This window comes from Pongo pygmaeus, chromosome 20 (assembly GCF_028885625.2).
Source record: "Pongo pygmaeus isolate AG05252 chromosome 20, NHGRI_mPonPyg2-v2.0_pri, whole genome shotgun sequence".
NCBI classification, from domain to species: domain Eukaryota; kingdom Metazoa; phylum Chordata; class Mammalia; order Primates; family Hominidae; genus Pongo; species Pongo pygmaeus.
Genome location: NC_072393.2, coordinates 7958368 through 7978978, shown reverse-complemented (window position 1 = coordinate 7978978; position 20611 = coordinate 7958368). Strand labels below are relative to the sequence as shown.

General features: G+C 52.0%; 1 protein-coding gene across 1 annotated transcript in view; it reads left to right on the top strand.

Moving 5' to 3' along the window:
* The window catches only part of ELAVL1 (ELAV like RNA binding protein 1), a 43355-nt gene extending 30833 nt beyond the window's left edge, over positions 1-12522 (top strand). Inside the window, exons 4-6 of the mRNA XM_054462124.2 lie at positions 878-1031; positions 7004-7229; positions 10994-12522. Coding sequence (XP_054318099.1) covers positions 878-1031; positions 7004-7229; positions 10994-11318 — 705 coding nt within the window. The 3' untranslated portion in view covers positions 11319-12522. The remainder of the gene's footprint in view (positions 1-877; positions 1032-7003; positions 7230-10993) is intronic.
* Positions 12523-20611: the final 8089 nt, after the last annotated feature.

The window sequence follows — 20611 nt, the reverse complement described above, 5'->3', positions numbered from 1 at the left end:
CAAAGGGAACGAACTTCCTTTCACACAAGTTCAAGTCCCCACCCTTCTTGGGAACACAGCTCCTGCTCCCTCCTCCATATTCCAGCCTACTGACGAGGCTGTGAGTCCTGCCAGGCTGCCCCTTCACAGGCAGAGGGGTTCCGCCGTGGTCCTTTTCCTCCTTCTGGGCCCATGGGGTCTGCACGGCCATCAGCGCCAACCTGAGAAAGCACCGAAGACCTTGTCTTGCATTGGTCTCCGGGCTCCCCTCACCACCCTCTCCACAGGAATGATGAATGTACCATTTTGTCAAAGCACCCAGAAGGTTCTCTTCAGTTTTCTTTGATTTTGCAAAATATAAATCCAAAAGGCATTGAGTCGTTTAATATTGAACACTTGAGTGGATTTGAGTACAAACTTGGGGTCCTCCCAGAACTCACGGCCCCCGTCAGGGCTTCTGTGGCAAGCTTGCCCTTTGGCAGGGGAGTCTCATGTGTTCCCAGTAGCTCCCAGCTTGCTTGCCCGCTGCAGCACGGGCTGCTTTCAGGCACCAGGACCTATCTGTGGCACCGGCTCACTGTCCAGCACATCAGAGAGGTAGCCACCCACAAGCTGCGGGCCCTCGGTTGCTGGGCTTTGTGACATAGGAGTCACGCCTGCCTCCTTGAGGATGGTGAGCACCCAGTGAGGAAGCGCTGCCAGGCACCCCGGCTCATGGCCCATCCCTCAGTGAGCTTGCCACCATGCGGCTGCAGGCGGTGAGCGTCAGTGATGATAATCGTTCCCTGCATGATTTGTAACACGCAGTGTTGGCTTTTCCTAACCCAACATTCAGCACCCTCCTCAATGCCTTGGCCACGTGCCTGTACTAATCTCGGAAAGTGGTTGTGTTCTCAAGGTGTCGTATGCTCGCCCGAGCTCAGAGGTGATCAAAGACGCCAACTTGTACATCAGCGGGCTCCCGCGGACCATGACCCAGAAGGACGTAGAAGACATGTTCTCTCGGTTTGGGCGGATCATCAACTCGCGGGTCCTCGTGGATCAGACTACAGGTACCAGAGGGGCCCCAGACGCGTGGGGAGGGTGTTCTCCAGGTGGGGGCTGGGTTTTCTAGGGAAGGCAGATCACCATTTGATTTTAAATGTCATTAGTTATTCCGCAAACGAGGACAGCACCAAAATGAGAAGACGTTGGCTTTGGTTTGAGGAGGCTGAGGAGGTAAGATGGCATTAAAAGAAGCTGGGGATGTCTGGGCGTGGTGGCTCACGCCTGTAATCCCAGCACTTTGGGAGGCCAAGGCGGGTGGATCATGAGGTCAGGAGATCGAGACCAGCCTGACCAACATGGTGAAACCCTGTCTCTACTAAAAATACAAAAAATTAGCTGGGCATGGTGGTGGGCGCCTGTAGTCCCAGCTACTCGGGAGGCTGAGACAGGAGAATGGCATGAACCTGGGAAGCGGAGGTTGCAGTGAGCCGAGGTCTTGCCACTGCACTCCAGCCTGGGTGACAGAGCGAGACTCCGTCTTTTAAAAAAAAAAAAAAAAAAAAAAAATCTGGGGATTAGGCCAGCATTTTATGTACAGTGAAAACACCAAGAGATTCTAGCACTTTCCCTCAGGCACCCAAATGTCCTGGCCTTGCCCATGAATGGGGTGAAAAGGTCACTGCAGGCTGGGTGTGGTTGCTCACACCTGTAATCCCAGCACTTTGGGAGGCCGAGGCGGACGGATCACCTGAGGTCAGGAGTTCGAGACCAGCCTGGCCAACATGGTGAAGCCCCATCTCTACTAAAAATGCAAAAATTAGCCAGGTGTGGTGGCAGGCGCCTGTAATCCCAGCTACTCGGGAGGCTGAGGCAGGAGAATCGCCTGAACCCCAGGAGGCGGAGATTGCGGCAAGCCGAGATTGCGCCACTGAACTCCAGCCTGGGCAACAGAGCGGGATTCCATCTCAAAAAAAAAAAAAAAAAAAGATACTGCAGCCAGGTGCGGTGGCACGGGCCTGTCATCACAGCTGCTCAGGAGACTGAGGTGGGAGGATTGCTTGAGCCCAGGAGTTCACAGCTGTGGTGAGCTGTGATCACGCCACTACACTTCAGCCTGGGCAACAGAGCAAGACCCTATTTCTTAAAAAAAAAAAAAAGGCTGCTGCACATTTGTCCACTGTGGCTTTCATTGCAGGCATTTGGGGTGCAGTAGTCTGATGGCCCAAATCCCCAGAATTCGGATGCCCCTCTCTGGGGAGCACATCTAAAGTGCACAGAGCACATGGCAGTGAATTCCTCTAATGGGCAGGCAATCCTGGCCACTTTGCTGGCCCTCCCAGTCCGTCTTGGCACTGGACGTGGGCTCTGGGCTTTGTGTGACGCCGTCAGGCGGAGATGAGCAGGGGACACGCTCACGCCCACGGCTGTGCTCCGGCCCCACTGTCTGGCCCGCCTGCCGCACTAGGCTAGGAACTAGTGCCCCACCACATCCTTTGCCAAGCCCTGCACGTGGCCCTGCCTGGGGGACAGGGAGCTCGGGCCACCCTGAGGGGATTTAGGATCGCTCAGCTCTGTTTGGGGCAGGAGCAAGAGTGTGCTAAATAACCAGCAGGGAAGAGTCCGCTCCCCGAGCCCAGTGAGGCCCATGTGTTGTATGGGTGGTTTTCATATTCTTCCCACACAGACTGTGTGTGCCCCACCTTGACTGTGATGTTGAAATAACACCGAGTAGTTGGGCCACAGGAAGTCATGCTCTGAGGTGACCTCTTTTTGAGAGGACAGCAGCACTCCCCCAGCAGCCCAGAGCCTCACCTTTCATGTGCACACAGGTGGGGCCTTCCTGGCCTGCAGGCTAGAGGAGCACGCACATTGTCCTGCATCCCCTGAGCTGCATGCTTTGGGGTGGGCGGCCTTATCAGTCTCTCTCCCTCCTTCTTTCCGGCTGTAGGAACCCCACCTGGCATGCACTGGCTCTGCCCCTGCCGGCCTTCATTCCCGCTGGGGCCCAAGGAGGGGAAGGGCCCCTTTGCACTTCATGGGGGCCCTGGGAGCTGCCTGTAGCCTAGCACAGACTCGCGCCCTGGCACCGGGCAGTGCCGAAGGACAGGGCTCACTCGCACGGCTGCCGCCATTCTGCCTTTGCTCTGGGGAGAGGGTCAGGGGATGCCAGTTACTCGGTGTAAACTCCCCTGGTCTGCACCAGAAGAGTCTCCTGTGGTCTCTGAAGTCCCCTCACTTACCTTCAAGTGCCAGCTGAGCGAACGATCCTGTTAGTGGGCCAGTGTGTGGGTTTATTGCCCCCCATTCTGCACTGGGGCATCTGAGCTGGCTGCGCAGGGCCCAGGGCCGGGGGAGCCGACCTCACTGGCCCACAGTCCACTCCCCTCCTCCTCTAGACCCCACATGCACGGCTCTGCCTCGGCCTGTCTGTGTCCAGTATGGCCCTGATGAGGGAAGCCTGTGCTCCACTTGGAGCCCCCAATGCCTGAGAACACACCTCCAGCCACCCAACCCTCCTGGGGCCTTCCCTAGTGTCTCAGGCACACACGGGCCGCAGGCAGGGGGAACTCCCCTCTGCACACAGCTGCTGGGGGCATTGCTTCCTTTCCCTCTGCAAGGTAGTGTCTCCCAGGGTGTTGGGGGCACCTCAGTATTGCGCCCCCAGGGTCGGCTGTGAACCTCAAGGTGGCCTAAGGAACCTTTGGCATCTTTGCAGAGCAGTGAGGGAGGCAGAGAGAAGGGAGCCAGGAGAGTCTCCCGGCTCTGGTTCCCACCCCAGGGTGCAGAATTGGTGGGAAGGTGAGGCTCCCATCCCAGGGCTGTGGCTCCCTCTGCTGGAGACAGAGGGTGCCTGTTGCTGGGATCTCATGAGGCCCAAGGCGGCCAGCAGGGAAGTGTGTGGCAGGCCAGCCTGTGTGGAGTTTGCCTTCCTGTGATGGGCTTTTTAGTGTTAAATAGATGAGGATGGCCAGGCGCAGTGGCTCACGCCTGTAATCCTAATACTTTGGGAGGCTGAGGTGGGAGGATTGCTTGAGCCCAGGAGTTCAGAACAGCCTGGCCAACATAGTGAGACCCCCAACTCTTTTTAAAAAAAGAGAAAAAAATCCCATCCTGAGCTGACAGAGCTTAATTTTTTTTATTCCTTCGCTTCTATATCCACCTTAATTGTGAACTTTATAGTGTATTCATCTGGAGATTATGCCGTTTCTTGGACTCTGCTGTTAAATTCTAAAAAACACAAGGGGGCCAGGGGCCATGGCTCACGCCTGTAATCCCAGCATTTTGGGAGGCAAAGGTGGGTGGATCACCTGAGGTCAGCAGTTCGAGACCTGCCTGGCCAACATGGCAAAACCCCATCTGTACTAAAAATAGGCCGGGCATGGTGGCTCACGCCTGTAATCCCAGCACTTTGGGAGGCCGAGGTGGGCAGATCACGAGGTCGAGAGGTCGAGACCATCCTGGCCAACATGGTGAAACCCCATCTCTACTAAAAATACAAAAAATTAGCCAGGCATGGTGGCAGGCACCTGTAATCCCAGCTACTGGGGAGGCTGAGGCAGGAGTATCATTTGAACCCGGGAGGCGGAGGTTGCAGTAAGCCGAGATCGCACCACTGCACTTCAGCCTGGGCAAAAAGAGCGAAACTCTGTCTCTAAATAAATAAATAAAGTAAAATAAAATAAAAATTAGCCGGGCATGGTGGCAGGCGCCTGGAGTCCCACCTACTTAGGAGGCTGAGGCAGGAGAATCACTTGAACCGGGGAGGTGGAGGTTGCAGTGGGCTGAGATCGTGCCATTGTACTCCAGCCTGGGCGACAGAGCAAGACTCCATCTTAAGAAAAATTAATAAATAAAAAACACTAGGAGAAGAAAAAAACAAAACAAAAATGCAGAGCCATCTTCAGAAAGTATACATCCATTAAATAATTGAGTGAATTGATATCCCCCTGTGTTAAACAGCATCCCTCCTACCCCCCTTACTAGAGTTTTCTTCGTTTCACTCAGGCAGTTTGCATTTGAAAGCCACTCTACAACCCCAGACGAGGAACCGACACTTGCATGCATGCCTTCTCTCTGCTGGGCCGCAGGGTCTTTAGAAACAGAATGAAGCCATCTGCTTGGAGCCAGCTTCCCTACGAGCTGGCCAGCGTCAGCTCTAAGTCGTATTTGCCTAAAGTTAGATTTTCATTTAGGTTTCCAAGACTGACTAAGCTGTCATTCGTGTCGTGAGAGACTCAAAGAAAACAGCATCTGTCAGGGTTATGTTTTCAGGTGTTCCTTCTGAGCAGCAGCTCAGAAATGAGCTTGAGCCCCAGAATATTCCTGGCACATGTGCGTAGCGCTAGGTCTGACCTTACTAAAGCTGCTGTCTGTGTGCTCACGGGGGGCCTGCAGTGTCGCGATTGTGGGGGCAGCTGGCGGGACCCTCTGGGAAGTGGTGGAGTAAGGTGCCGCGTGAGGCATGGAGACAGGACATGGGGACAGTTGGGTGCCCGCTGGACAGGTCACCCAAGGCCCTGCCTGCCTGGCTTTGGTCATTGTTTGTTACCATGCACCAGAGGCCTTTGCCTGGAGAAGAAACCTGACTTAAGACACCCTTTGACTGGAAGTCGTTCTTTTTCCTTAAGAGGTGAGATCTTACTATGTTGTCCAGGCTGGTCTTGAACTCCTGGCCTCAGGCGATTCTCTTGCCTCAGCCTCTGGAGTAGCTGAGACCACAGGCACGAGCCTTGGCCTGGCTTGACTAAAAGTCTTGAGAACCAGGGTGTTTGGGTTGGGCTGTCTGTGACAGCCTCTCCCACTAGGACACACCCGCAACTCCCGCCTAGTGATGTCACTCTCAGACTGGCCCCTCAGCTGTCACCTCCCCCACCCCTGGGCCTTCCCCTGACTCCATCGTGTCCTTGCCCCAGGAGAAGGAGCTAGTCTGCTGCTCAGTGTGCCCTCATCCCCATCCCCCTCATCCAGTTTCCAGCCCGCTCCCCAGGTTCCTCAAGGGACGGGCTACTCATGTTTCCCTCCTGGGCCTAGCGTATAGATGGGCAGGAGTGGAGGACAGCCATGCTCTCCTTCCACCCGCCTTGCTCGGCATCTCACACCCATGCCCCAGCTGACCAGTGTCCCCCACAGCAGGACGGGCCTCAGGTCTCACACTGCTCCGTCCAGGGATTGGGTTTAGCCGGGAAACCGGGACTGGCCCTTGGGTGGGTCAGTTGAGGTGGCAAGAGAAGGTGCCCTCTGGGCTTGGCTGCTGGGGCCCTGGCCCTTCCCACACAGGGACCCCAGGCCTGCCTGGCGAGCCTGTGGATAGGTTCAGCTCTGCTGTGTGAGCCTGGGCAGTGTTCTGGCCTCATTTGATTCTGACGGCAATTTGGGGCCCACGGGAGGGTGTAGGACCTTAGAGTGGAGTATCCCAAGACAGGAGTGAGGTGACAGCGGCAGCATGGAGCTGGCAGCGGGTGGCCACAGGATCCCACTCCCTCCTGGCATGAAGGAGAAGGCATGCAGGCTGAGCTGGGCACCTTTGCAGCAGGCTCGGCCACAAGGCCTGCTGTCACAGCGGGCCCAGAGACAGCAGCCAGGAGAGTGGCCCCAGAGCCCAGGGAGGATCTCTCAGACGCAGTCCCCACTCCAACCCTGTCACCCACCAACCACACACCACACCCACGCACCCACTCTGTGGCAGGCACCTGGCGACTAAATAGTGACGGTGGATGTGCTGTTTCCTAATGTTGCTTTCTTCCAAATAAGAGGCCTGGGTGTCTATTGGGGATGTCTGTCACCAAAATGTCTTTGGGCGCCGACACTGTAGAGTCATGGCTTCAGCCGGGAAGAAAGTCTGAAGCTTTAATCTTCTGTTAGTCATTGGTTTTCTTTACTCCATCCATTTGTTTTCACTTTTAGGTTTAATTTTTGTTTATTTCCTTAACCAGACTTCCAGCCTGGCCCACAGTAGACTGACCTGACTTTTGCTTTTCAGTTTTGAAAGTCCTAGCGTTTTTCCCCCTAACTCCGTTTTTGTTGATTTGTTAAAAAGGTTTGTCCAGAGGGGTTGCGTTTATCCGGTTTGACAAACGGTCGGAGGCAGAAGAGGCAATTACCAGTTTCAATGGTCATAAACCCCCAGGTTCCTCTGAGCCCATCACAGTGAAGTTTGCAGCCAACCCCAACCAGAACAAAAACGTGGCACTCCTCTCGCAGCTGTACCACTCGCCAGCGCGACGGTTCGGAGGCCCCGTTCACCACCAGGCGCAGAGATTCAGGTGGGTCGGGAGGGTGCGCACTCCTGAAAGCCATACTTAGCCCCGCTGGCAGGCGACGGCACAGCCACAGAGTAGAAACCACGGGGATGATAGACTGATCCCGTCAGAGAGCGCGTTTCAGAATCATTCTGCAGCTCCACACCACAACCTCCATCAGAAAGGTGTCTGTAGGAAAGCTGTTTACTTCCAATGGGGCGTTGTCTTTCATGGGAATCAAAACAGTGACTCCAGGCTGGACACAGTGGCTCATTCCTGTAATCCTAGCACCTTGGGTGGCCGAGAGAGGAAGATCAATTGAGCCCAGGAGTTCAAGACCAACCTAGGCAATATTGCAAGACCCCATCTCTACGAAAAATACAAAGCTGGCCAGGCATGGCGGTGCACTCCTGTAGTTGCAGCAACTCAGGAAGCTGAGGTGGGAGGATTGCTTGAGCCCAGGAGGTTGAGGCTGCAGTGAGTTGTGATCATACCACTGCACTCCAGCCTGGGCCACAGAGCCAGAACCTGTCTTTTTTTGTTTTTATTTAAAAAAAAAAAAAAAAAAGATAGCACCAGTCCCCACCAGTTGCTGTGAGTGTGAGCACTTAGAGCTTCAGCACGCAGTTCCTAGTAACAGCAGAACGGAGCTGCGAGCTTTAAAGATGGTTTCATGCCCAGTGTGGGGGAGCACACACCTGTAATCTCAGCTCTCAGGAGGCCGAGGTAGGAGGATTACTTGAAGCCCCGAGTTTGAGCAGCCTGGGCAACAAAGTGAGACCCCTGTTCCTACAAAAAGTAATGAAAAAACTGGGCTTGGTGGTGCTGGCCTTTAGTCCCAGCTACTCAGGAGGCCATGGTGGGAGGATCGCTTGAACCCAGGAGGTGGAGGCTGCAGTGAACTATGATTGCACCACTGCACTGCAGCCTGGGTGACAGAGTGAGACCCTTTCTCTAAAAAATAAATGAATAATGAACATCTCATATCTGTGGGAGAAAAGATGCTGCCTTAGGTATACTCGGGTGAGAGCAGATCTTCCAGAGTTCTTAGACATTTGATCAGCAGCCCTAAGGCAAACCTTTTTCAAACACCTGCCTTGTGGAGTCATTTGTATTGGTGAATGTTGTATGTATGCATTCTGTTTATAAGCCCTGTCCTAGAGGGGAGGAGTTTTCCCGGATTCCTTAGTCTTTCCATCCTGAAAATGGTTCTGGCTGCCAGGATGAAGTGGGATAGAGGCGATGAGAGTCAGGGCCTTGGACTCCTGGTGTGCTGTCGCCTCAGAAACAGCGGAGGTCCCAGTGTCAGGGCTGTTTTGTTTTGTTTTTGTCAAAACCTCAAGGAGTGGCATCGAGGGCTTATCTCAGGTATGACAAGGATAAATTTCCCTTTTTTAATTTTTTAATGTTTTTATTTTTTGTTGAGATGGGGTCTCACTATGTTGCCCAGGCTGGTCTTAAACTCCTAGCCTCAAGTGATCCTCCTACCTCAGCCTCCCAACGTACTGAGATTATAGGCATGAGCCCGGCCCCATTGTTGTTTTAACAGTGAGGCTGGGTGGGCGCTGCCCAGTGCCACACATGCTGCTGTGAGAGGTGTTATTCTCATGGCTGAGTTACCCAGCATTCTCAGCCTGGCTCAAATTCCAAAGCTGGCCTGCCTTCCTTGAGGTTTCTGGCTTGAAGACAAGGCTGGGGAAGCTTCTCTGGATGGAATGGAGCTGAATCTTAAAATCCAGCTCTAGAAATCCGGTCATACAGTCGGCCCTGCTCTTGATGGGGCAGGCTATATGGGCGGTGGGGTTGGGTGAACTGCTTCTTAGCCTGGAAGGAAAACAGGGAAGGCTGGAGGAGACATGGGACTCTGGTCCCAGTAATGAGGACAAGAAAAGAAAGGGGAAACCGGAGAAGTGGATATTTCTGGTCGAGCAGTAAAGCGAGTGGCAGGGCAACCACTAAGACAAAGTGATGGAAGGAAGTGGGGAGGGTGGGAGAGTCTGGAGGGAAAGAGGGAAAGATTCATTCAGGAGGCTGAGAGAAGAGGAGGAAGAAAGACCCAGACTGCAGGGAGTTTGCAGTCAATCCCTATCACGTCCAGAAAAGCCCAGAGATAAGGGATGGCAAAGAATTGGGTTGGAGGAAGAGAGGAGAAGATTTATGACTGTCAAGACCAGAGAAATCAGCAGGAGAAAAACTACCAACAAGAGTAATTCCTAAGAAGGCCAGGCACATTGACGCACGCCTGTAATCCCAACACTTTGGGAGGCCAAAGCAGGAGGATCACTTGAGCTCAGGAATTTGAGACCAGCCAGGACAACATAGACCCTGTCTCCTTAGTCTTTCCATCCTGAAAATGGTTTTACAAAAAATGTAAAAATTAGCCCAGCATGGTGGCACACACCTGTGGTCCAGCTACTCAGGAGGCAGGAGGATCACTTGAGCCTAAGAGTTTGAGACCATACTGGACAACATAGTGAGACCCTCTCTCAAAAAAAAAAAGAAAATCACCCTTGGGCTAGTGAGCTGCCCCGTGGCAGCTGGTGTCCTCTCGTGTCTGTCGAGAGGGTGAATCTGTTTAATGGCACTTGAAGGCACTCGCTTACCCCGGCTGGGGCCTGCAGGGCTGCACTTGGCTGATAGGGCCATAGCCTGAAGCCCAGTTTTATTTTGGAGCAGGTGATGCTTCTCTGCATGCATCGTGCGGCTTCACAGATGCCAGCTTCACAGATTATGCTACTCAGATATTCCCAAACTGACCCTCAGACCTTTACTTTTTTAATTTGAGAAAGTTCCAGAGGGAACCATGGCTTTAGGAACTGTTTTGTCATCTACCTTAATCCTTATTACGGCATCTGTACGTTTTCAGAAGGCTTTATTTTAGTTTAGTTTAGTTTTCGTTTTCTGAGGTTTTTGTTTGTTTTTGTCCTAGACATGGGGTCTCTCTGTGTTGCCCAGGCTGGTCTCAAACTCCTGGCCTCAAGTGATCCTCCCACCTTGGCCTCTCAAAGTCCTGGGATTCCGTGCTTGAGCCACCATGCCTGGCCCAGAAAGGCTTATTTTTTATGTAAATAAAAGTATCACTGTGGAAAGAGCCCCACGTGTGTGGTCAAGTTTGGTGAGCCTGCCGTTGCTGGTGTCCCAGGGCCCTTCCCTGTCCCTTGAGTTCTCAACCCTCAGTGGTTTGGCCCCTGACCCTCGTGGGATGTTGAGCTCCAGCCCCAGAGGGTTGGTTGCCTGGTGCTTGGGAAGGAATTTTTGTGCCCTACAGTGGCCCTGGCAAAGGTGTGCTCTAACCAGAGACCACTGGGCTGTGAACCCTTGGGGGCGGGTCATGATGAGCGGAAGGTGCAAAATTTGGAAAAAGGAGTTCAGCCCCTGCACGTACCCCACAGTACGAGGAGAGTTTCCTCCAGGGAGAGTTGAGGCTGTCAGAGGCCTGCAGAGTGTTTCTACCCTCAACGGAGGACCAGGAGAAGCACCCATCATCTAAAATGTGGGGAACTGCAGGAACCCCTAAACAGAAACCCCCACATACACAGTGGGAGGAGTGGAGGGTACCAACCAGCCCCTCAGAGTCAGCTCCCTGCAGAACAGGGTCCCGCTCCTCCACTACTGTATTTAATTCCTCCCAGGGTTTTGACCCATGCAGGTGTCTCGACCGTGAGCACCTCATGGCTGCGCAGAGCGAGATGGGGCCCGGCGGCCTTGGTCAGCATGCGTCCAGGCCTTGCCCCATCCCCAGGCTGCCTGCGCTGACTGTGGCCTGACGCTTGCTCTCTGTCTGCCAGGTTCTCCCCCATGGGCGTCGATCACATGAGCGGGCTCTCTGGCGTCAACGTGCCAGGAAACGCCTCCTCCGGCTGGTGCATTTTCATCTACAACCTGGGGCAGGACGCCGACGAGGGGATCCTCTGGCAGATGTTTGGGCCGTTTGGCGCCGTCACCAATGTGAAAGTGATCCGCGACTTCAACACCAACAAGTGCAAAGGGTTTGGCTTTGTGACCATGACAAACTATGAAGAAGCCGCGATGGCCATAGCCAGCCTGAACGGCTACCGCCTGGGGGACAAAATCTTACAGGTTTCCTTCAAAACCAACAAGTCCCACAAATAACTCGCTCATGCTTTTTTTTGTACGGAATAGATAATTAAGAGTGAAGGAGTTGAAACTTTTCTTGTTAGTGTACAACTCATTTTGCGCCAATTTTCACAAGTGTTTGTCTTTGTCTGAATGAGAAGTGAGAAGGTTTTTATACTCTGGGATGCAACCGACATGTTCAAATGTTTGAAATCCCACAATGTTAGACCAATCTTAAGTTTCGTAAGTTATTTCCTTTAAGATATATATTAAACAGAAATCTAAGTAGAACTGCATTGACTAACCAGTCCCTCTGGATGGTGGTGAACCTGAAGCATGCTTTAACCTCTAAGACTGTCTAACACGCGTTTCATTCAATGTCTCCACAGACTGGGTAGCAAAAAAAATCACCTTTTAGTTTTAGTTTTTAATCTAAAGATGTTAGACAGATGCTGAGTGTGCGTTTTCTCAACCGCTTCAACATTGTAAGCGATGTATGCTTTGGTTGACAGGAAGTTCCTTTTCCAGGCAGGTCCCGTTGCCACCTCCTGCTCACTCAGTCCCGGGCTCTGCCGAGTGGTCCTGGGAATGGCGGTGGGCCCGTCCAGCGTGGGCCACCACTGGGGCCGGGGGCCGCATGCCGGACGGGCCCTCCAGAGAAGGACACAAACGTGTTTCGTAAGCCCAGGCACCAATGGGAATGGACCAAAGAGTTTCAGGGAAACTCCAGTATATTCCAGAGTCAGATCTAAGCTCCAGGCACGCCTGAAGATGTGTTGCTACTCTGACACCCCGAGTTTCTGTCCACACATTGCATGCACAGCGCCCCACACATTGGATACTGTTGTTCACGATAATTTCTCCCGTTTTCCAGAGCATTTAACATAGCTTGGAGGCGTAAAATGGCTCTGTTTTTTAATAACACAGAAACATTTGAGCATTGTATTTCTCGCATCCCTTCTCGTGAGCGCTTAGACCTTTTTCTGTTTTAGTCAGATTTTGTTTTGGAATTTTGCTTTTGTATGAACACTCAGCAGAAAAGTACTTACTTCTTGCCAGTTATCTATTAACCAAACCCTTTGATTTGTAGTTTTAAAGATTAACCCTCAAAGTTCTCTTCATAACTGCCTTGACATTTTGGGTTGTTCTGTTCTGTTAATTTTCTTTTGCTTTTTTGTGTTTTTTGTTTGTTTTTACTTTTGCATTTAAGACCATTAAATTTGATTTTGTTTTGCTCGAATTTTGTTTTGTTTTTTATTTTACCTTTTCTTTCTTTTTGGCTAGGGAAGGTGCAGGCGGCCCAGCATTCAGGGAGGAATCGTGAGATCTTAAGAAACCAATACTTGCCTCAAGCAAAAGCATTTCTGAATCTGTGACGCACGCAGGAATGTGCAGTTACAGGCTGGTGGCTTTTAAACCAGGAGCCCGGAGGAAGGGTGAAAGAGAAAGCCTGTGAAATAGGCAGGGCCAGATCGCCCAAAACTCCTCAGGACTGGGATCTGGCATTTATAAATAACTAGTATACAGAGAGAATCACAAACAGGATAACTTAGTACCAGCAGTTTTTAATCTTGACGTGAGACTAAAACGTGACCGTAGGCTGTTTTTTAGTTATTGCTCTCATGAGATGACGGCTGTATTTATCTGTTTATTTATACCTATCTATTTATGTATTTATTTATTGAAGTGAGAAATTGAGCAATAGGCAGGCACCACCGTCCCCAGAGCAGGTCAGCGTCTCGAGAGGCCCCTGGACAATTGAGGATGCCCATCCCCTCCCCTTTCCCTGATCTTTTACTGAGGGGCTGTGTGCGCGATCCTTGCAAATTGATGATGTTGCCATTCGTACCCAGGCCGTGTCTCATAAAAGTCGGCCTGGTGCCAGAGAGGACCTGCTTTCTCCCACAGAATCCAGATCCTCAGGAAAAGCCAAAACCGAGGCCCGTTGCCCGGATTCGACACAAAAGAGGGTCCCTGCTCTGTTGCCTGAGAGCAGTTTCCATCCTGGGACCAGAATGTTTTCCTGGAAAAAGAAGCCTTTCAGGTTTCCCTGGGCCAGCATCTTCTGATGGAAGGTGGGAGCCAACATCTGATGGAAGGCGGGATTCCCGCTTCTGAAACGCCCCCTGGAGTCTCACTCCCACACATGCCCGTAGCTAGCATTCAACAGAGAACTCTGTCTTAAGCTTCAACTGTGAAAATGATGACGGGCTTGTAGCCAGCACCTCAGCTTCTTTCCTCGCCCCCTTTTATCTGAATCCTATCAATTGTTCTGATGCTGGGACAGGTGAGAAGAAACTGAAGTATATGAGCCTTTGAAAGTTCCCTGAAGTTTCTCAGTTCAGGAACATTCTCATTGTTTGTGGTCTCCACTGTTTGAACAGCCTTCTAGCTAAAAAATTCCAAAGCCTTTATTTGGGAGTCTTAGCTTGCAAGCTTGTGGAAGGATTTAGCTTTTGAACTGTCACTCCTGAAAAGCAATCTCCGTTCCATCAGGGTTCTAGTTGCTGGCCCTGTGCCCTCAAAGTTCATTACATCTTATCAAGGCCTGTTTGCAAAAGGGAGATCCCTTTTCTTAAAAAAGGCTCAACCCAAAAGAAACCATTTCTTAAAAAATTTTACATAGATCAGTTGTATTTGTATTTAGCAAAAATGAGTGCTCTCCTTTTATTTGGGAATTTCGATGAAAAAGCGTTCAGAGTAGATAATGTTCATTTATCAAAAATCTGGTTTGGGAAATACCAAAGAGGCTTTGACTGAATTCCCTTTTGACCCGTGTGTAACTTCCTCTGGTAGTTAGACCCCAGGCAGCTCCGAATTTGTGAACCTGCTTCCAGATGAATTCTCCCTTGTTCCCCCTTGGCTCTGCCATTATTTCGTTTTCAATGTAATCTGCCAAGCCGCAGTTTTCTGTGCTGGCTGTGCCTCTAGTCACAGCTCTGTGCCTGATTCCCTCCCGGGTGCTGAGTCCCCTCCCTGGCCACCATCCTGCGTGAATATACTGAAATTCATGGGCTTCCTTGGGGGCCCGCCCGCAGGTGGTGCTGGGTGGGTTCCGCCACCTTCTCCTGGAAGGTGGGCCTTTTCCTGGCCAAGGGCAGCTGCCTTAACCTCTGAGAGTCTGCGCTTGGCCTTAGTCCTGGAGACCCAGCCTCCAGGGACTGAACCGTGCTGCTGTCGGGAGCCAAGACCGGCCCTTTGGAGCCGGGAGCCCAGGGGTCCCTGCTGGATCAGAGAAATAGAAGCACCCGAAGACGGTTAGTGGCAATTCCTTGACCCGGTTTGCTTCCAAACGAAGGCCATTTGTCCACCAGGCATTGAAAAGACATGACTTACCCAGTCCGGCATCGGACTTGAAAAAATCGAAATTGACATCACTCAGCTGTTACATTTCACATCCGATTCAGCCCCGTTTTATTTCCATGTGCTTTTCGCAGCCTTCCTGTGTTGGATGAAAGAGAATAAGAATTCAGCTGACAGGAGGCCTCTATCCTGTCCCTCCACCCCACCCTCCATCTCAATCCCCTCCCATCTTCCCCAGACCTACCTCACCTACTAGGACCTGAGGCAGCTCCTTAGCAGAGACCCCTGGGGTTTAGCAGACTCTGGGGGTCAAGGGGTCCTGTCCCCAAACTTCCCAAGACAGCCGTGAAGTCACAAGTGCTTTCTTTTGAGTGGCATTGGCAATTGGCATGTAACGATGGCAGTAGAATCTGAATCTCGGATCCCAGGCAGGGTTCACATTTCCAAACCTTTTGATTTCCCCTGACCTCTAATGGCTGGATCCTATTTTTCTACAACCTTTCAGTGACATCGTTCAGGTTTCTTTCTTGGCCATTTAAAAAAACAATTTTTTTTTTCTCACTTGTAAGTCACTGCCAGTACCTAAGTTAGGCTAACGGAGACTTTGACAGGACTGGATTTTTCTTCCACCAGAAGAGAAGGCTTTTCCGTTGGTTTGGGGCCACCTCTTTGACCATGACCATGTGATGTTCCGTTTACAGTGACTTGCTTTGGGGGAGGGGAGGCTCTCTTAACCGATTCCCATGTTGTACAGTAGATGGTTAGACCTTTTGTATATTAGTGTGTTTTAAGTTATTGATTTGTTTTATATAAAATAATTTATTTTTCAGGTGCCATTTTTCATTTTAACTTTGTTTTTACATGGGTTTGTTTTCAATAAAGTCTGACACTGGTGTCCAAAAGTCAACAAAAAAATGAATCCCATTGTGTTCTTTTGAAGATGCCTATGTAACTTTTAAGCTTTTTAAATTATTTTCAGAAAAAAAAAAAAAAGCCCTTATCAGTTTTCCATCAGCCCATTGCCTTTTTATTTTTTTTTTTTAATCCTTGTGAATAAATGTTCTTTAGTGTTTTAGGAGGAAAAAGCAAACCTAGATTTTGATAACCCAGAAGACTTCAGATTAATAAAGAAGCTTTGAAAGAAGACCATTTTTCAAAATTTTAGTGAAGTGTGAATATTTTTTGTCAATGGCTTTCTCAAAGAGAATGAAACTTTTGCACCATTTTCAGAGTTTTTATAGAGATGCCAAATTGATATATTTACATGTAATGGAAACATGAAAAAGTTTTATTAAACAATTGTTCATAGCTGTGTAGACATTTTAATTCAGTTTCCAAAGCTCTCAAAAAAGCATATTTTTGAAGTACGGAGTGATGCGGTTTGGGGCGTGGCTTTCAGTTCCAAACGACTCAATTGTCCGGATACTCAGTTCTTTCTACAGGTATCAGGTTCGTGTTAAACACTGTATGTTAACTATGACTGGAATTCTGTGATATTTTGGTAATAAATGAAGTGGGATCATTGCGATGTGCTGGTGTAGGGGTGATGGTGTATGACTTGTGAGCAGCCCACAGCCCAGTAATAGAGTGCCAGGGGATGGGGACCTCATTCCTCCGAGGTAAGCCTGTGCCAGGCCCCGGGAGCCCACGAGGGGACACGCAGTTCGGGTGTGCCCTGTGCTGGCTGACCCATTGCCCTTCAGCTCCCACCCAGATGCCCCTCTTCTCTAGGTTCACAGGTCAGTGGGCCCACCGAGTGGCCCCTGTGTATGGCCCCCCTCCGTCTGCTTCCCACACCAGTGCTCCCCTAGCAGTGACCCAGGGATCCTGCCTCTTCCCTGTCCGTATGTGGAACCATAGTCACTCCCGAGCCTTGGGGCCATCCTGAGCGTCCCCTCCGTGAGACTGATCTCCTTTGGGATGGGAATGGTTAGGGGTCTCAAGGTCAGAGAGCCCAGGTTCAAATCCTGGCTCTGACACCACTCCCCAGCATGCCACCCAGGGGAAAGTCCCTGGCTCTCTCAGTCTCCACTCTACCCTCTGTGAAATGGGTCCACGCTGCCCACCTGCTCCAGATCCTCAGGAAAATGAGATCAAGTAGGAATGGTGACAGTTGCTACCAAGAATCAGCCAAGGACTGGATGGTCGCGCCCAGCACCCAGAGAGCTGAGCTAACATGGGCCCGCAGGCCAGCCTCTCGGAAAGCATTTATGGAGCCCGTTTTCAAGTTGCTAGTTTCTCTATTGCTTGTGCGTCTTGTGGGTCTGCGTTCATCACCTTCTCTTCCAGATGTGACTAAATGATCCCTCGGCTTCCAGGAAAAACCCATGTTGTCCAACACCACCTGGGGCCAAAGGGCCAGGGCTGTGCTCCAGCCAGAGCCCTGACAGTGCTCAGGGCCATCCCTCAGGTGTTCAGACCCCAGGGGCCGACAGCTGGGGCTCCTGTGGCCTCTGGGCAGCTCCACTGGCTCAGGCTAGTGGATCTCCTGACCGCCCAACCTGTGAACCCAGGAGAAGGGGTCCGGGTGTCTGCGCTTCCCAAACTTAAGAATGCATCTGCCTCCTACAGGGGAGCATCGTTTCAAAGCAGATTCAGCTTCTGCAGGTCTGGTGTGTGCCTGGGAATCTGCATTTTCTTTTTCTTTTCTTTTTTTTTTTTTTTTAAAGAGTCTCGCTCTGTTGCCCAGGCTGGAGTGCACTGCCGCGATCTTGGCTCACTACAACCTCCGCCTTCCGGGCTCAAGCAATTCTGTTTCAGCCACCCGAGCAACTGGGATTACAGGCCCGCGCCACCCGGCTAATTTTTATATTTTTAGTAGAGACGGGGTTTCACCATGTTGGCCAGGCTGGCCTCAAACTCCTGACCTCAGGTGATCTGCCCTCCTCAGCCTCCCAAAGTGCTGGGAGTACAGGCGTGAGCCACGGCGCCTGGCCTGAGAACCTGTATTTCTCCCTGGTGACGCAGTGTCAGAGACTCGCCTTGAGAAGCAAGAAGTTTAGAAGAGTCCCCTGTGTGGGACGAACCTTAATGAAACCTGACAGCCCCCATCTCCACCTCTGCTCCAGGGATGGCTTCCATCCCTGCCTCATCCCAGAATTCAGAGCCCGGGAGGCCCAGCGAGGCGCCTGTGCATGGCAGGTGACACCCACGTTCCACCAGACCTCTCCAGACCGCTGCCTCTATGGGGGCTAGTTTCATTGCTCCCTTCAAGGTCAAGGGTCTGAGGCATGCATCCTTTTGTCCTTGGGTTTTGCGTGTGTGTGTTTCAACCTCAATAATTTCTTAGCACAATTTAAAAGGATTTCTGGAAGAGGAGAAACAGATGCCTGCGTTGTCTGGAGAACCACGGTTTGTTTAGTCATACCAGAGCCAAGCTGTGACATGAGAGTGTTTTTATTGGGGTGGTGGGGAGCGCAGTGAATCTCACCCTCTGCTGTCCCTGATCCTCTGCCACAACTTCAGGAAGCCTTTTTTTTTGAGACGGAGTCTCGCTCTTTCACCCAGGCTGGAGTGCAGTGGTGCGATCTCGGCTCACTGCAGGCTCCGCCCCCCGGGGTTCACGCCATTCTCCTGCCTCAGCCTCCCGCGTAGCTGGGACTACAGGCGCCCGCCACCTCGTCCGGCTAATTTTTTGTATTTTTAGTAGAGACGGGGTTTCACCATGTTAGCCAGGATGGTCTCGATCTCCTGACCTCGTGATCCGCCCGCCTCGGCCTCCCAAAGTGCTGGGATTACAGGCTTGAGCCACCGTGCCCGGCCTGAGATGGAGTCTTGCCTGTTGCCCAGGCTGGACTTCAGTGGCGCGGTCTTGACTCAACTGCAACCTCCACCTCCCCAGTTCAAGCAATTCTCCTGCCTCAGCCTCCTGAGTAGCTGGGATTACAGGAGCACACCACCACGCCCGGCTAGTTTTTTGTAATTTTAGTAGAGACGGGGTTCACCATATTGGCCAGGCTGGTCCCGAACTCCTGATCTCAGGTGATTGTCCCACCTCGGCCTCCCAAAGTGGAGTGAGCCACCCAACTCGCCTGGCTAGGAAACCATCTTGACATCCCACAGCAGCCCTGTGGACAAGGGAGCATTGGTCCCAGGTTAAGGACTTAAACATGTTCTACTCCATCCAGAAGGGCCCACCCTTGGGCCCACCCACTGGGCAGCAGAGAGAACAGACTGGGCACGCCTGCCCCACACAGTAGGGGTGCTGAATGCCGGGACGCTCTGGGCAGCAGGGGCAGGGCCCTTAAGGGAGTGATGTTGGAACAGGAAGGACACAAGTGAATGTTGGCTTTTTGCTGTACACAGTACTTTACTGTTCATGCACCCATTTCACAGATGACACAGCGGAACTTGGCAGATTAGAAAACACACGCTGTGCTGGTGATAATTTTCTTAGTTTGGCGTAGAACATCCTGGCTTTCGGCCGCACCCTTAGTTTTGTGCCTCTGAACTATCTGTTTCTGGGTTTAGACATGGATGGGAAGTTGAGGGTGGGCAGGAGGCTGAGTACTGCCTGCATGACCTGCAGGGGTAGACAGGGCTCAGGGGCTCAGGATCAGACACCAGGGGGCCTGGACACCCCCCATGCTCTCACCACAGGTCTTGCTGCCACCCCAAACCAAGCAAGGAAATCCCCACCCCGAGCTCCTCCAAGGAGAAGAGATGGCTCCCGATCCCCACCTCACCCCAGAATTCAGAGCCCGAGAGGTCCAGCCCCGAGCCAGGGCCCTGTGTGTTGCGGGGACGTTCGAGTTCCACCAGTCCCCTCCGGACCCCCGCCTCGGGGGGGGAGCTATTTCCATTGCTCCCTTCAAGGTCAAGGGTCTGAGGCCTGCATCCTTTTTCCCCTGGGCTTTGTGTGTGTGTTTCAACCTCAGTAATTTCTTAGCACAACTTAAAAGGATTTCTGGAAGAGAAGGAGAAACCTAGACACCTGCGTTGTCCGGAGAACCACGGTTTGTGTTTAGTAATACGAGAGCCGAGTCCTGACATGAGAGTGTTTTCACTGGGGGGCGAGGGGCGAGGAGAGCGCGGGTTCCCTCCCACCTCAGTGTCCTCAGAGCCTGAGGAGTTCTCAGCAACCTGTCCTGAGAACTGGTATGAAGAGGGAGGATCGCCTGATCTCAGGAGTTTGAGACCATCCTGCCCAACATGGCGAAACCCCGTCTCTACTAAAAATACAAAAATTAGCTGGGCGTGGTGGTGGGCACCTGTAGTCCCAGCTACTCTGGAGGCTGAGGCAGGAGAATCGCTTAAACCTGGGAGGTGGAGGGTGCAGTGAGCCCAGATCATGTCACTGCACTCCAGCCTGGGTGACAGAGCAAAATTCCGTCTCAAAAAAAAAAAAAAAAAAAAAAGAATTTCAAAATGGCAACAGAAAGCACTAACCCAAGCCGGGGGCTCTTGAGCACCTGTCAACCTCCCCTGCACTCCCTGCGCCTCCTGGGCAGCCTCCTCCCCCCGGGGTCCCTGCCGGCAGCTGCTGAAGGCCCTGACTGGGGAATTCTCTCCCAAATACCTGATGCAATCGAGTCTCCGCTCAGAACTTTTCAGTTCATCTTAGGACTTCTTGTAGACCATGTCCTTTCACCTTCATTGCAAGGATGGCATTTTGTCTGTTTGGTTTTCTCACAGTGAGGGATGTTAATGCTGGGGGATGGTGGGGGAAGAGGAAGAGGAGGAAGGGGAGGAGGGGGAGGAGAGGAAGGAGAGGGGAAGGGGAGGAGAGAAGGGGGAGGAGGAGGGGGAAGGAGGAGAGGGAGGAAGAGGAGGAGAGGAAGGAGAGGGGAAGGGGAGGAGAGAAGGGGGAGGAGGAGGGGGAAGGAGAAGAGGGAGGAAGAGGAGGAGAAGGAGGAGGAGGAGAGGAGGGGGAAGGAGGTGAGGGAGGAAGAATAGGAGAGGAAGGAGGGAAGAGGAGGAGGAGAGAGAGGAGGAGGAGGAGGAGGTGGAGGAGGACAGGTAGGAGGAATGGAATGGCAGCCGGCCGAGGGCCAGTGGAGTGAGTGGGGCATGGGTAAGGAGAAGAA